This window comes from Penaeus vannamei, chromosome 8, assembly GCF_042767895.1.
Source record: "Penaeus vannamei isolate JL-2024 chromosome 8, ASM4276789v1, whole genome shotgun sequence".
Lineage (NCBI taxonomy): Eukaryota > Metazoa > Arthropoda > Malacostraca > Decapoda > Penaeidae > Penaeus > Penaeus vannamei.
Window position 1 is genome coordinate 12,838,853 of NC_091556.1, and position 17,500 is coordinate 12,856,352.

General features: G+C 35.9%; 2 protein-coding genes across 3 annotated transcripts in view; one reads left to right on the plus strand and one right to left on the minus strand.

Moving 5' to 3' along the window:
* Positions 1 to 3,343, plus strand: part of LOC138862399 (venom protease-like) — a 5,429-nt gene extending 2,086 nt beyond the window's left edge. The window contains exons 3-9 of one of the 2 annotated variants that reach the window (XM_070124381.1): positions 1 to 43; positions 359 to 510; positions 705 to 808; positions 963 to 1,131; positions 1,917 to 2,016; positions 2,368 to 2,537; positions 3,040 to 3,341. The exon at positions 1 to 43 is cut by the window's left edge and continues 8 nt beyond it. In XM_070124381.1, the coding sequence (XP_069980482.1) occupies positions 1 to 43; positions 359 to 510; positions 705 to 808; positions 963 to 1,131; positions 1,917 to 2,016; positions 2,368 to 2,537; positions 3,040 to 3,204 (903 nt within the window). In that variant the 3' untranslated portion in view covers positions 3,205 to 3,341. Of the gene's footprint in view, positions 44 to 358; positions 511 to 704; positions 809 to 962; positions 1,132 to 1,916; positions 2,017 to 2,367; positions 2,538 to 3,039 lie in introns of both variants that reach the window. The other variant, XM_070124382.1, reaches the window with a different exon arrangement.
* Positions 3,344 to 13,739: 10,396 nt separating this feature from the next.
* LOC113813865 (venom peptide isomerase heavy chain) overlaps positions 13,740 to 17,500 on the minus strand; it is a 5,197-nt gene continuing 1,436 nt past the window's right edge. Inside the window, exons 5-9 of the mRNA XM_070124383.1 lie at positions 17,251 to 17,357; positions 15,540 to 15,705; positions 15,288 to 15,387; positions 14,499 to 14,668; positions 13,740 to 14,182 (exon numbers count right to left, since the gene is read on the minus strand). Coding sequence (XP_069980484.1) covers positions 14,021 to 14,182; positions 14,499 to 14,668; positions 15,288 to 15,387; positions 15,540 to 15,705; positions 17,251 to 17,357 — 705 coding nt within the window. The 3' untranslated portion in view covers positions 13,740 to 14,020. The remainder of the gene's footprint in view (positions 14,183 to 14,498; positions 14,669 to 15,287; positions 15,388 to 15,539; positions 15,706 to 17,250; positions 17,358 to 17,500) is intronic.

A 17,500-nucleotide genomic window follows, 5' to 3' on the forward strand; every position in this document is an offset into this window, starting at 1 on the left:
ACAGAACCTGCGCAGGACATATCTCCACCCGCAGTTAACTTCGGTAAGACACCGTAAATGGGGCAATAAAGCAAGGGTCACACTAGTCCTCTCTGTCCTGGAATCCCTAGACAAGCTCGTTGAAGTCAGGTCAGGCCAATCAAAAGCTGTAGCTTGGCAGACTTCGCTGAGGCTGTCCAGGGACCCCAGGGCAGAGAAGACTAGTATGACCCTAGCCTAAGACGACTTCTGCCATGGGGAACACGTCAATGAAAGGTATAGGCAAGTTTCAGGATTTTATATCGAGAAATACTTGTGCGTATCAGTGTAGCGTGTGTAGGATTAAGTGATATTAAAGTAGGATTGAATTGTATTTTAGAGTGCGGGATCCAGTCACAAAGGACGGTGTTTGGCGGGCTACTTCGTCCTCGGGCCCAACCCAGTGCCAACGGACGACTTCCGGGAACAGTATCCGCCGTTCCCCCTATTGCTGGCGGCCGTGACGCGGAAGTCAATGCCTGGCCTTGGATGGTGAGGGAAGATGGAATTCACAGTAAAAAAGACACGTACTCTTTGTATGAATGCTTGATAAAACAATGAACTTGATTGAATAAATAAGTGAAAGAAATATATTTTTCTTCTATAATTATGGCTAGGTTATGATTTCGTTTGGCGTTTGTATTTTGTTATTCAGTGAACATTCCTGAAAGAACGGTCACCCGCAGGCTCATCTGGGAGAGTCGGACGCGTCGGGATCCATCGACTGGTTCTGCGCGGGAATGCTCATCAACGAGCAATGGGTCCTCACGGCCGCCCACTGCTTCGGGAGGTAAGACCTGCTCCACTCTTACAGGCTTTGTACATTTGAAGGTTTACTGCCCCTGTATTAATAGGGCTTTTGTCATTCAAAGCATCACGAATCATTTGAAAGTCATTAAGGAATTTACACGTATTTCTTTCATAAAAAAAAAACAAACATTCAGGCAAGCTTCTGTAATACGTCTTGGAGAACACGACACCTCTGACCCGAACGACGGCGCCAACCCCGAGGACTTTGGTGCTGCTGCAACCATCGCCTACCCAGAGTACAATGAAACTCAAGCTTATCATGACATCGGCCTCATCAGACTTAACAGGAGAGTGAACATACAGGTACAATGATGACGTATGTTTTGGAGTTTGTGTAAGCGTTATTGGGCCAATTGCTTCCTTTACTGAGTAGCCTCTAGATTGGAAAATTCGACGATTTTTTTTTTAAATATTGGTTTCTGAATGTAGAATGCGATTTGAAATAATCTATGACCCGCGAAACTAATATTTTTCATGTCACAACTTTAGTTGAGCTCTTCATTATAACGGCATCTATTCATAACGATCGCAGGTTTACACAATAATCATTGTAGCATTTTATAACAGTCAACTTTTCACAATAGCTGCAGTTATTTTCACTCGAAAAATCACAGCAGTTTTTTTTAATAGCAATTATAACTTTTTCAAAACAATATCTCACAGCCTTATGACAATCATAAACTTTTTATAGCAATCTTTCATACCCTTATAGCAAATTATATTTCACAGCCTTATTGCAATTTTTTTTAACAATCTTTCACAGTCTTATAGCAATTATATTTTTTTTAGAACAATCTTTCACACCCTTATAACAATCATATCTTTTAATGCAACGTTTCACAGTCATAGCAGTTATAAACATTTTTATAACATTCTTTCACAGCCTTATAGCAATTATATATATATATATATATATATATATATATATATATATATATATATATATATATATATATATATATATATATATATATACATATATATATATTAATAACCTTTCACAGCCTTTTAGCAGTTATATTTCTTTTATAACGGCTTCCACAGCCTTATAGCAATTATATATATATTTTTATAACAAAATTTCACAGCCTTACATCCGGCCGTTGTGTCTACCCTGGGGCGCAGAGAGTAACGTGGACCTCGTGGGGAGAATAGTAATCGTGACTGGATGGGGACTTACTAGACAAGGTAAAAAGGGGATCTGCAATTTGCAATGGCTCAACCACTAACAAGTAAATCAAGTTAAAATGAATCATACAAAGTTCCTCGGGAATTTAGATGTAAATTTCGAATGTACATCCATCAGTACATTAAATAATATAGCTTCCCTACATTAAATTTCACTACACGAAATCCCCAAACAAATTTAGGATTAAAATTAGAATATACGTCCATCTTTACTTTAAATTATAAAACTTCATTACGTTAAAATTCACTCTACGAAGTAGCTTACCAAAATTTAGATTGAATTTCCAACAGGCATCCGTCTTTACGTTAAGTAGTAAGACCTTTGTTTACCCACGATAACGTTATTCACAGGTGGAAACGTCAGCCCCGTTTTGCAAGAGGTAGCCGTGACAGTGTTCCCGACCGCGCAGTGTGACCAGTTCTATAAGGACCACGTTAGCTACAATATCCTCTGGCCCCAAGGAATAGGATCGGAAAGCATCTGTGCAGGAGACCGCGACGGCGGCAAGGATGCATGCAAGGTAAGGTTTATTATCCTGGCTGTATTATTTAACCACTGCAATGGCTGTAGTAGTTGCAATTGGATAAGTATAAACAAGAGATTTCTTATATCATAAATGGTATACATACAGAGAAATATATATATATATATATATATATATATATATATATATATATATATATATATATATATATATATACAACTCTCTCTCACTCACTGTGTGTGTGTGTGTGTATGTATGTCGGTATGTATGTATGTATGTATGTATGTATGTATATACATACATATATATACATATATATACATATATATACATATATATATATATATATATATATATATATATATATATATAGAGAGAGAGAGAGAGAGAGAGAGAGAGAGAGAGAGAGAGAGAGAGAGAGAGAGAGAGAGAGAGAGAGTTGTGTGCGCATGCACACTTCACAACACATACACCAGCTACATTAGAACACAAGGAAACAAGGAAAGATTCCCTACCCACGGCTCTCTTTCTCCCCCAGGGTGACTCCGGCGGCCCCGCGGTGTACCTCAACACCCGAGGGCGGTACACGCTGGCGGGGATCGTATCTGTGGGTGTGGGCTGCGCCCTGCGGGAGTATCCGGGACTTTACGCCAACGTCAGGCAGCCGCAGTATCTCGCGTGGATTAAGAAAGTGGCGTTCTGATTTCCCACGTGTTGATGGTTCCTGAAGTCGGGGAGACATTTGTATGAATAGTATATATTTTTCTTCTTATACTTATATTGATTTGTGTTTTTGTGTTATTTTTATTGTAGGTGTGCTAGAATGAAATGATTCAAATTATGTTCTAACTTTTTTATTTCCTTCATTCTCTACTAATTAAAATGGTATTTTGTAATGCAATACAAGGAAAAGTTAAGATTAGATGTTGATAAAATGTAATACTGGTTATAATAACTAAAATAGATGAAAATAATGTGTTACATTAGAGAAGAACAGGATTTCATGTAATACCGTTATATAATGGTAACTCTAAAGGTGCTTTTACACCAAGGTGGCATGTCGCACGTGGTATGGCATGTGGCACGCCACTTGAATATGAGCATATGAAACCTTTCACACAGAAGTGCCACATACGACCAGCGTGCCATGCCAAGAATGGCTTTGCTTTTTTCAGCGTGCGACCTGGTACATGGGACAGTTTTCAGAATATGAAGGAGCTCTTACATCCAAACTAATTATTAGCCAAATTACCCCTACCCCCCAAACAAACAAAAAACATTTATAATATGGTATAATAATGTTTTCCTTTGGAGCTAAGGCGTACATAGAATAGTCTTGAAGTGTCCAGAAAGATTCCGCCGAACGCATATGACGCCGCGGCTTCGCTCGTCCAGTGAGCGAGGCTTCGAATGAGAGGATCATCACGCGCGGTCTTGCGGGAGGAACCGGTGCGATGCGCGCCCGCTCTCGTGCGCGTCTATGACTCTCCGGCAATGAACCAGTCAACATAACACAAACAAACTGTGGGGAAATGCACGTGTTTGCATGATGTATCAGCTCAGTACAACAAAAATTCTCTCAGTGGTAGAATTATCAAGAGGTTTTGGAATAAGTTTGCCTCACACCATTCCCAAAGTCATCCACTTTATTCCTCCAAGTGCCATATGAATATGAATATGTATATATTATATATATATATATATATATATATATATGCATGTTTATGTATGTGTGCCTATTTCTTTTCTTTCTTTTTAACTGCCATTAACTGCCAGGCGATCATCTGAGTGAGGAAGACCTTACTTTAAAACCCAAGTCCACCAAAGCGGGCGATCGCCAGGCCTGGCGAACGAAAGGGATCGCCAGGCGCTAACATCTTGGATTCCTGCTCAAACTAGCGCTTCGGCGAATGAAAAAAATGCAAATTTGTTTACATCTGCAGTGCGTTATATAACCATATGCAGTAAATATATATTGTTGGCACTTAGCAGGGAGTTTTTTTTATATCATATTATATTACCTTACCTATATCATATCTTATATAATATTACCTTACCATACCTTATCTAACATAACCTAAGCTTAATTATTAACCTCGGGAGAAGACGGTAATGTTATCTCCGTAACAGCCTCACTTTATACAAAGGTGTTAAAAATTAATCATTTTACCATTCCTAACCGATATAAAATGGTGAAATGTAGGGCTACAAGGGTTAGGTCAGGTTAGGTTAGACACGCCTCATTATAGAGCGGTGGAGCATGACAGTTGTTTCTATAGCCCATAGTAAATATGTCATCATCAAAACACATGGTAACATTTGTGAAAAGAAAATTATTCCTACAACCAAAATAACATCCCGCTTAAAGGAGGGGGGGGGATACAGCTGATGTCTTGAGCTCTCGGCTGGAACACTGATGGTCGAAAAAACTACGTATATACGTTATTTCATAATAAATTGTGATTTTCAGATATTTTGATATTATAATGTGATTCATATATCATACACACAAATATGTTACTAACATATAATTTGAAAGCAAGAAAAAGGTATTCAATCACGGGAAAGGGAGGGCTTTCGCGACTTTAAGTGTTTTAAGCAGGGGAGCGCTTGGGCAAGAATTCTTGCCGATAGGCCAAGAACTGTACCATTCCCTACTTAAAACGCTTTTTGCTTCGCCAGGCTGTTCCAAGACTGGCGAACACTTGCCATGTTTTTAACAGTACGAAATTCCCGATCGCCCGGCGAAAGCGAATGCCACCCCTGGCGAAAGGTTTTAAAAGTACGGGCCTTAGGTCTCTCCAATTCCATTATTGCGAGGTTCTTTGGCAATGACACCCTTTGCTGATCGGCCGCCCTTCTAATCAGCGGTGGTTCAGCGCGCTACCACTTGTGTGTAGCAGATCTGTCGGACGCGCCGAGGACTTTATTTAACCAAAATATTATCTTAAATAATAGCTTTCCTTTAAACTAAGAGTAAATCTCTATTAAGATTTCTATAGAAAGAGAGAGAGACAGATTAGTCCACCACTCATTTAGCTTACGCGTAACTAGCGAACGAGGCCTAACGAGGTCATCAACAACATCAACAAACAAACAGCGTAGTCGCTTCGGAGCGTCTCAAGAAGAGTAGCCAGAAACGGAGTTAAGTTTTGGTTTTTGTATTTCTCGGATAGGATGTTTATCAATATGTAAGTGATAATAATAAATGTGTTCTTGTCAGTTCGGAAGTGCTTAATATAATACACAAGTATGTACCTTTTGCATGTCTCTGAAGAGTGGAAAATCAGTGCCTTTAGTAAAGCTCGCCACCACATTCCATAACTGAAGGAATAATTGATTCATACAAGAAGAGAAATAAAGGATGAGACTAAGATGTTGAGGATATAAGAGAAAAACAGAAATAAAAGCTTAAAATTAAAACCTGGAATAAAAGCCCAACAGGGGATACTAAAGTAAGTTAATAAGATGTTAAAATATCTCACTACATTGTGCCACGGCGGCGACTTCACTACGACACCTGCGTTGTACCTCAAAGCGATGACTCTTCTCTCGCCGTGAGATTGGGCTCGAACCAGCATTTAGTGGCATTTTGCAGCTGCCACTGCGTTGCAAAATGCCTGACATATGACTGCATACGGTAAAAATGAACACAACTTTTCCATAACAAAAAATACATATCTTTCCAGTATATAACTTGGACTTACTTCTCATTACAGTATATAACACGTGGGTTTTGTATCCCTTGGTTTAACCCGTCAGGCTAGATAGTTTACCGTGGATCGACCACAGGCCACTTTCACATCAAAGTGACACGTCGCACATAGCAAGTGGTAGGTGGCAATATCACGTGGCACAGTGATTTCAGAACAAGATTACACGTGTTGCGCGTCACTCGGTTTACAAGATGGCATCGTCGGAGGCTGATAATATTAGTGTCCAAAATCCTAAGTAATCTTGTGGCAATTATTTATCCGTCACTGGAAGGAATAAAGTGAAGGACTTTGAGGCTAACTTATCATGGAACACGTTGTAATTGTACTGATGTGATGTATCATGCAAACGTGTATTTCCCCAAAGCTTGCACAGATGTTTTGATAGGTTCGTTATCTGGAAGAGGCATTAAGATCGAGCATGAATAACCTCTCATCCAAGACCTCGCTCGCTGGGTGACTGAGGCCGTGTTGTCAATCTTCAAAACTATTCTCTGCATGCCATACATAGTTAACCTTCCATTTTTTTATAGATTTAATTCTACTATTTCTATATTAACTTGTCCGATAAGAATTTTGGATGTAAAAACTCTATTAAAATTTGACCAGACATTCCAATAAGTCGGATCTTGACGTCGCACGCAGGACCCAAGTGGCACATGCGACGTCCCACGCCACTTTTGTGTGGAAGGTTTCATATATATTCGGCCGTTCGTTTTCAAATGGAGTGGTGTGAAGGCGGCTTTACCTTATCGCACAAGTAAAGCCTCTTTCACACCAAGGTGGCACATAGCACGTGACAGGTGACAAGTGGCACGGGGAACTCAGACCAAGGTTGCATGTGGCGTGTGTCACTCGGTTCTCAAGATGGCATCATCGGTGGATGGCGATGTTACTGTTGTTCCAAGTCCTAAGTAATTTTACACACACACACACACACACATATAGATAGATAGATAGATAGATATGTATATATGTATCTATCTATATATCTATATAAATGTGTATATATATATATATATATATATATATATATATATATATATATATATATGTGCGTGTGTGTACATATATATATATATATATATATATATATATATATATATATATATATGTATATATATGTGTATATATGTATATATATGTATATATATATATATCTGTATATATATGTATATATATGTATATATATATGTGTGTGTGTGTGTGTGTGTATGTATATGTATATATATGTATATATATATATATATATATATATATATATATATATATATATATATATATATGTATATGTGTATATATATGTATATATTTCTTCTTGTATTTTCCTCTTTCGTCGTTCGTTTTGTGTCCTCAACCATTCGTGCTTTCTTTTTCCTTTTCCTCCATTTAAATCATATTTCTTCTTCGCGCTCTTTTTCTCTCTTTGTTTTAGATATGTCTCGTTTTATCGTTAAGTAAAAGCAATATGATGAATGCAACATTAAGCTAGCATTCATAAATCGTAGTTAACAGAACAGCTTCGTTAACCACTGTAAAATTTACACTGCATCGCTGATAGATGAATAACACCCGTTAGGCGTAAAAAACAGAGCGCAGTTTAGCCACAAATAGCATAAGAAATTATTATCGATGATGATATTGTGTATATGTTTACTCCTGAATATTGACAGCAGTTGGCATAAACAACTGAGAAGTGGGAAAGTGGGAAAAAAGGAAGAAAAAACATAATAATAAATAACACTTCCATGTAGGTACATAAAACACTATCCCCTTTCCTTTGCAATATATATGTTAGGCAAACGCCAAGCTAGACCGTCTGCTTGTTTGATTTCATTTGTTTTGAATCGAGAATAATAAAGGCAGATAATTTCCTTATGATAGGGAGAAAAAATAAGGCTGGCCACCTGACTCAATCTGTCTCCCTCACATCCCCAGGGCGACTCTGGCGGCCCGGCCGTGCACCACGAATGCAAGCGATACACTCTGGCGGGAGTCATCTCCAAGGGCTACGACTGCGGCCTTCGGGACTTCGCCGGGCTCTACGTCAACGTCCGACAGCGGTTCTATCTCCAGTGGATTAAAGAGACCGCGTTCTAAAGACGGTTTTCTGGATGTTCATTAATGGCGCTGCTGAGTCTTGGCGTTACTTTTGATCGCACTTTGAGCTAAGGCTAGCTTTACCAATCAGATTTATAGCACTGGAATAAAAATAACTATCTGCAGTGAGTTGTGGAAAATAGGCTTTGATGTATGTTCATTTAAATGTATTTGGGAATCTATAAGATTATTTTGTCGTTGTTAATTATTGGTCATCTTCAGAATAATTATAAAATAGGTAGTTTTATCATTGGATATAAATGAAATACAACATAAAACAAAGAATGTATCACTTATATACAAGACTTTTCTGAATTACGAACATGGTAAAGAAATGAAAGTCAATAAGTTAAAAACATAGACAAGAGTAATGCAATGATAAAAATGATAAAGATAAGATATTACTGCTACTGATAATAACTATATTAATGATAATAATAAACATACCCGTGATAACGATAACAATAATGTTGCTGGTGCTGAAGATTATGATAATAATGACAATGATAATAGTAATAATAACATTGATAATGCAAATGATAATAGTTATAGTAACAATGATACTAATAATCATAATCATGATAATAATAATAACGATGATAATGATAAAAGTAACTGTAATAATAGTAAAGATGAGTATTTCGGAAAATCCGTTTCCTAAAGTTTCCCACTCTTTTTGGTGGAGCGTGAATGAAAACGGAGTTACAAGGGGGAGGGGTAACTATTGTATGCAATTGAGCGCCAATATACTCCCTACCATTGGAGAACTCTCCAATAAGGCATAGATATAGCACCAAAGTTATCTGGCTGTCTGATTAAAGCCATGCAATACAAAAGCAAAGGAACTAAATTATAAATTCAACCTTAAACTTACACAGAGTATTTTGGCATAAATAAGAAAAAAAAATAGACATTAATCATTGCCACTAAAATACAGATTTTAAACTGGTATTCTTGACACAATCAGCGAAATTACTACAAAAGTACATAGTTTCAAATCCATCAAATGATTGAACGCAAAAATCATAGAAAAAAAGGAATACAAATATAAAGTTTAAGTACAAAATAACTTTGAAATACAAATACAATTTGCAAAAAAACTTTAACTCAAAACAAGTAAAAAATATTACAATAAACTAATTGCCATATAGCAATAGGACTCCTTAATTACAATTATACGCTGGTATAATACCAAAAAATCATACAGTGCAATAAATCTTACGAGTGCAATTACTATAAAATACGAGTATAATCAATACAAAAATTCAAATTGTGTAATACAAAATTACAACAAATTGCACATACATTTAATGCAACGAAGGAACAATGAATACTTTGTTACAATGAAACCAAATTGAAATCTGTGAATTCAACAAAACTGATTTACAAATCAAAACGCATAGGTACGTGGATAGCTCTACCAGTATGAGTTACAGTACCAATGTTGAGAAGTCTTCATCATTAAGAACAGGATTATTTTCACTAACATCAACAGGATCAATAGAATCATTTGAAGCATGAGAATCGTTTCCTGCATTGCCAGGTGAAATGGTAGGAACGGTGATTTCTGGAACGTCCTCTTGAACTATAGTTGGAGCTGTAATTTTAGGAGTCGGAGCAGATTCATCCTGAACTATAGATTTTGACCTACCTTCAGAGCCTAATGTAGTAGTAACAAAGGCGTCTTAAGAGTCAATCTCAGAATCGCTGGATTCCTTAGAATCGACAATTTCTAAATCATGCAAGTTATGAACTAGCCTTGTATAAACACCTTTGGCAGGTTTAACACTAACACTTCCATCGCTGCCAGGGAATGTCCACAATAACACCTAAATACCATTTAACCCTAGGACCATTGTCATCAGTAATCAACACAACATTGCCTTTCTTTATGTTATAATTAGACACAAACTTCTTAACACTGAGGATGCTAATTCCTGAAATAATCCTCACTCCAGAGCATTCAAAATTTACTGAGATGCTGCTGGCGTAAGATTTCTCGGTCACACAAATCCTTCACAGATATGTTGCAAGGAACTTCATCAAGTTCTAATATCATTCCGTCTGCGCGTCCAATAAGGAATTTTGGTATTAGAATTTCATCAATATTAGGATCCAAGCCCATGAAAGTAAAGTCTTGATTTGATACAAGCCTCTACTTGAACCGTAGTCACGAAATATATGAGCCTTTCCCACCAACCTACTAGTGGTACAACATTTTTCCACTTTGGAGAAAGGGGGCTGAATGATGTCTTCGCATTATCAGAATATATAAATGAAGGTATTCCTCTACGCAAAGCAAACCTCTTAACAGCCAGAACACAACCAAAAACGGCTAGTCTGTGATCTCTAAGTGAATGGCACGTACGCCTGCACAGGTGAACAAAATATTAAATTTCTTACCTGGAAAATCCATGCCAACAATACTTGAAGGGGAAGCAGATTTAACTCTATAGCTAAGTAGGGGAGGAACAGCTTGCGTGCAAGGTTTAGAATCAATTCATTTACACAGAACATTCCCTACAAACTGATTGAACAATGCGACTGACTCCCACAACATAATAATCCTTTTTTAAAGTGCTAACCAATGTAGAAATTCCAGAATGTTTAAGGTGAGAATGCTGAAATTTAACTAACAACTTAGCGAAATTCCCATTTGGAATAACAATGGGATGTTATACTAGCATTCTCAAGACACTCCGTAATCCTAATCAAACCTAAATCATCATTAAAAGGATGTAACCTGCTCAGAGAACTTCCCTTCTTAGGTAGAGGCTTTTTCTTGGAGAAAAGATCACTTAAGCCAATGTAGGCCTACCCTTGAATGTCCAACAATAAATACGGACAGTATTGGCAAAGTAACGCTCTTAAGAGCAACAATTCTAGCTCGAGCAATCACAAAGGTTAGCTTATAAGATCCATCTGGTTGAGGATGCAAGTGCCATACCTATTTTCGGAGGAATCTCCAAAGGCATGTAGTTCTAGCCGGACAACTGATCCCATACTTCTGAAACATATCTGTCAATCAGACATTCTTTTAGTGATGGAAGACACAGCCCAAGTTTGAAATCTACCATGTAACTCATTGGGATCATCTAACTCTAATCCTAATCTCCATACATCTTTAAAAACAATTTTTACATACATAACAAAGGTCTCTTGAAGCCTGGGGGATCAAACAATCTTGCTCTTAAACTGCTCTTTTCGTAAACATAATTTGAGAAAGTGGATACCTTCAAAAGAAAAAAAAAACAGTAGTATCAGTATACCGTTTCATATACCCAAAGCCTTAGTGGAGTTGTGAACAGATTCACTGGTTATATCAATTTAACTGAAAAGCCAACATCGTTACCATTACATTTCACAAGAGTCATACCAGCTCCAGACAAGACCTTATAAGCTTCTCCAAGTTTATTATTGATATCCTCTACAGCATTAGCTCCTGACAACCAATCTACATAGAGATTCCCCTTTAATTAATTAACAGGAGAATCTGAACATGAATTTAAATGTAACTTAAACACTCTCTCTTATATTTCCGCCGTGCAAGCAACCTCTCGTCTATCTCGATGATTACACCGGCGCCTCCTATTGGCTTCTGAATTTAAAGCCAATTCTCAGTCACTTCAGAGCAAGAGCTCCTCCAATCAACACTTATGGCGATTGAAAGATTAAGACAGGTGGTTATCGTCCTATGGTTCCAGAATATTTGGAACCAGTAGCTAACAAAAATTAAAAGTTTGGATGGTGACAGGTGTGTGCCTTGAAGGAAGGTGCCGGGGTAATCACTGATCGAGTAGGCGGTGCTTAGTTTTTGCGATTTTTTTTCCACCGACCGCAATACCACGTGTTGTTCTATATTTACACGGTAAATTACAGTATGGGCACTCTACATCGGTGGCCAATACACCGTGCTCTCTTCAAAAGGACTTTTCGTTTTCTTTGTAAAACTCCTTTATGAAATGTAAATAGTTCCAAGCACAGCTATCGCAGTTCCTCTCCATTTTGCACTGTTTTTTTCGATATACACTTACCTAGTCATATAAGTAATTCAATCTCGAATAAGTAAGATCTTGCCACTTGTAGCTGTTGCACAAATCCTACGTTGGGGGGCGGGGGGTTGAGAAATAGTTCAAGTATTTACCCCCTGCAGGCCATCATTAAGAAATGCCGATCGTTTTGCGCATTGTTTACATTTATTGATATCGGTTGGCGATTTTTAAAATCTCATAACTTAATTATCAAGTTGCGGAGGTAATACCTTACGAGAAAAAGGTCTTATTTTCGTTCATTCTGTTCATTTAATGTAAAATTTCCTTCTAAAAGAAAGGCTGTGTGAACTAAGACTATTCATTATTTTTATCATCATAAACAGCAGTAGCGTTGTCATTATTAGTATTGTTGTTATTGCTATCACTATTATCATTGTCATCATTGTCATCACCATTTTTATTATTATCATTGTTGTTATTGTTGCTATTATCATTGTCATCATCATTATCATTACCATTATTATCATTATCATCATTACCATTATTATTATCAATGTTAATATCATTATTATTATCATCATTATCATTATCTTTATTATTATCATCATAATCATTAATATTATTACTATTGCTATTACAAATACAAATACTACTACAGTTGCCACAACAACTATCACTGTTATTATTATTAACACTGTTATTATTATCACTATTATCAATGTCACTATTGTTAATGCTGTTACTAATGTTATTACTACTACTTTATCACCATCTTCATCATCCTCATTATAACCATCAACATCAGCATCTTCATTATCATCATTTTTATCCTTATCCTCATCATCACATCATCATCGTTGGCATTGTTATAATATGTGTTATTATCCTTATCATCATTATTACCATTATTAATATTGTTATTATTAGTATTAGTATCATTGATATTATTATTATCCGTATTCGTTTTCTTTGTCTTATTTTCATTCTTATTCTTATCTTTATTATTATTACTATTATTATCATTATCATCATGATTATTATGATTATGATTATTACTATCATTGTTACCATTACTATTATCATTTTCATTATCATTGCTATTATTACTATTGTTATTATTGTTATTATCATCATCATAGTTTCCAGCAGCAGCAATATTATTGTTATTATGGGTATGTTCATTATTAGCAATATCATCATTAATTAATTTATTATTATCAGTAGCAGTAATAACATTATTGCCATTGTTATTACCATGATCATTATTATGATTATCAGAAGCAGAACCAGTAGTTGCAAAATTGTCATCATGATTCCGTCTTATCTTTATCACTGTTATCATTACATTACTCTTGTCTATGATTTTAACTTGTTGAATTCCATTTCTTTACCATGTTCGTAATTCAGAAAAGTCTTGTATAAGTGATAGATTCTTTATGTTTTATGTTTTATTTCATTTATATCTAATGATAAAACTATTCGTTTTATAATTATTCTGAAGACCAATAATTAACAACGATACCAAAATCTTAAAGATTCCCAAATACATTTAAATGAACATACATCAAAGCCTATTTTCCACAACTCACTGCAGATAGTTATTTTTATTCCAGTGCTATAAAACTGATTGGTAAAGCTAGCCTTGGCTCAAAGTGCGATCAAAAGTAACGCCAAGACTCAGCAGCGCCATTAATGAACATCCAGAAAACCGTCTTTAGAACGCGGTCTCTTTAATCCACTGGAGATAGAACCGCTGTCGGACGTTGACGTAGAGCCCGGCGAAGTCCCGAAGGCCGCAGTCGTAGCCCTTGGAGATGACTCCCGCCAGAGTGTATCGCTTGCATTCGTGGTGCACGGCCGGGCCGCCAGAGTCGCCCTGGGGATGTGAGGGAGACAGATTGAGTCAAGTGGCCAGCCTTATTTTTTCTCCCTATCATAAGGAAATTATCTGCCTTTATTATTCTCGATTCAAAACAAATGAAATCAAACAAGCAGACGGTCTAGCTTGGCGTTTGCCTAACATATATATTGCAAAGGAAAGATAGTATTTTATGTATGTTAAAACAGATGTTATCTGTGTCAAAAAAAAAATTGAAAGAATTACTCGTATTCGAGGTAAGAGAAAATAAACAGGAAGAAATGAAAATAACCAATAAAAGAAAATAATGATAATAGGCCTATTGCAATTATACCTGACAAGCGTCTTTGCCTCCTGTAGTAGTGCCAGCACACATGGTCTCTCCGGCGATCCCAGAAGGCCAAACTCTATTGAAGAATACCAGTTCCTTGTACTGCACATGGCACCTGGACGAGGGGAACACTTTCAGCTCAACTTCCTGCAGAGTCGAACTCCTGCGGCCACCTGCAACACGTGTCACAGGGGGAATCTGTTATGAAGGGCTCTAGGTCTTGTGTTTCAGCCTTCCTGTATGAAATCGTTACGCGTAGGCAGGAAGAGGCGAAGAATACTGCATATTGTTTATATACATATACATACATACATATATATACAGATGTAGATATGTGTATATACAAATATATGTATTCACACACACACACGTTTGTATCTATATAGATAGATGTGTGTATACACACACACAAATATATATATATATATATATATATATATATATATATGTGTGTGTGTGTGTGTGTGTGTGTGTGTGTGTGTGTGTGTGTGTGTGTGTGAATATACATATATATACATACATAATATATGAATATATAAACACACACACACACACACACACACACACGCACACACACACACACACACACACACACACACACACACACACACACACACATATATATATATATATATATATATATATATATATATATTTATTTATGTATATATATACATATATATATATATATATATATATATATATATATATATATATATATATATATATATATATATATATATATATATATATATATATAGCATGAACTAGAAGTGCAGAAAAGGCACTGACCTGACTGGGTCCTTCCCCAGCCGGTGACGGTGACTCCGCTGTTCACGAGGCGCGACGGGTTCCTCTGGTTCCACGGCAGGCACACGGGCCGGATGAAATCCTGTCGGGGACATGAATCAGAATATGCTTCCTCAGTCCCCTGTACTTTAATCTTTAATCCACTTATTTAATACGTCCTGCAGCAACAGTGAACTCGTCCATAACCCTGATTATAACAACAAGGACCATATCAGTACCACTGGATACCATTACCTTTATCTGCACCTTCCTGTCGAGCTTGATGAGCGCGAGGTCGTGGTAGGCTTGTTCAGGGACGTAGTGAGGGTAGACGACCGTCTGGCTGATAGCGTAGTCCTCGTGAGTCGTCTCGCTCGGGTCGTCGTAGTCGTGTTCTCCGAGTCGTACGACGTCTGGATTTCTGAGAATGACATTGATGATGATAGCATTAGTTATGGTAATGATGATCATGATGATGATATTGATGATAATGATGATCATGATGATGATATTGATGATAATGATGATCATGATGATGATATTGATGATAATGATGATCATGATGATGATATTGATGATAATGATGATATTGATGATAATGATCATGATGATATTGATGATAATGATCATGATGATGATATTGATGATAATGATCATGATGATATTGATGATAATGATCATGATGATGATATTGATGATAATGATCATGATGATGATATTGATGATAATGATCATGATGATATTGATGATAATGATCATGATGATATTGATGATAATGATGATCATGATGATGATATTAATGATAATGATGATCATGATGATAATGATGATCATGATGATGATATTGATGATAATGATGATCATGATGATGATATTAATGATAATGATGATCATGATGATATTAATGATAATGATGATCATGATGATGATATTGATGATAATGATGATCATGATGATGATATTGATGATAATGATGATCATGATGATGATATTAATGATAATGATGATCATGATGATGATATTAATGATAATGATGATGATGATATTGATGATAATGATGTTAGTAATGACGATGATAGCAATGATGATAATGATAGTAGTAATGATAATAATAATAAAGATAGCAGTAATAATCATGAGGATGTTGATAATAAGAATAATTAGAATTAGATTTGTAATGATAATGATCATGATAATGATAATAATAATGAGGATGAGAATGACAATAACAAAAATAATAATGATATTAATAATTATAAAGATAATAATAATAATAGTATTGAGTAAGAAATAATGACATTTTTAACAATAATGATTAGATATAAGAATAAAGATGATAGCAAGAATAGTGATAGCAATGAATATGATGATAATGATAATAATAGTGATAATGATAATCATTATTATTATTAATCATGACACAAGTGGTAGTGGTGGTAGTTGTAGAATTGGGGATAATAATAATGATCATGATAATGGTAGTAATAGTACTAACAATAATCATATCATTTTCATTATCACCATTACTATAACCATCATAATTGTTATTATATTTACATTATCATCATCATCCTTATCATTATTAATACGATTATGATAATCATTTTGTATATAAATATTGTTTTAATCACACTGTTATTAAAATTATAATAATCAATGATAATAAAAATAATGATAATAATCATTACTATTATTATTACTATTATCATCATTATCCTCATCAGCATATCAGTATTATCATTATTATTATCATCATTCTTTTCATCACCATCAGCATCATCACATAATGATCATCATCAATGTCATTCTTATCATTATGGTTATGCTTTCTTATCACTATTACCATCAATATCATCATCATAATAATAACAAAAAAATATCGCGCTTGACACTGACCGGGAATTTCCCTATCGCCGGAACCTCGTTATACGGACAGCTTTTAATTTTTTCTGGTCGCTGATCTTACCTGGAATCGAAGCAGTGGGCAGCAGTGAGGACCCATTGGTCGTTGATGAGGGAGCCTGCACAGAGCCAGTCTGGGGTGTTGGTGCTGTCCTTTTCACCGAGGAGAGCCTGTCGAAGATGTGAATCATTATACTTCAAACATACACACGTAGATGCGTGCATATATGCACACGCACATTAGCAGACACACACAAAAAAAAATAAACATAAACCCAAATCTTACCATCCATACGCGCGAATAATCAAAACAA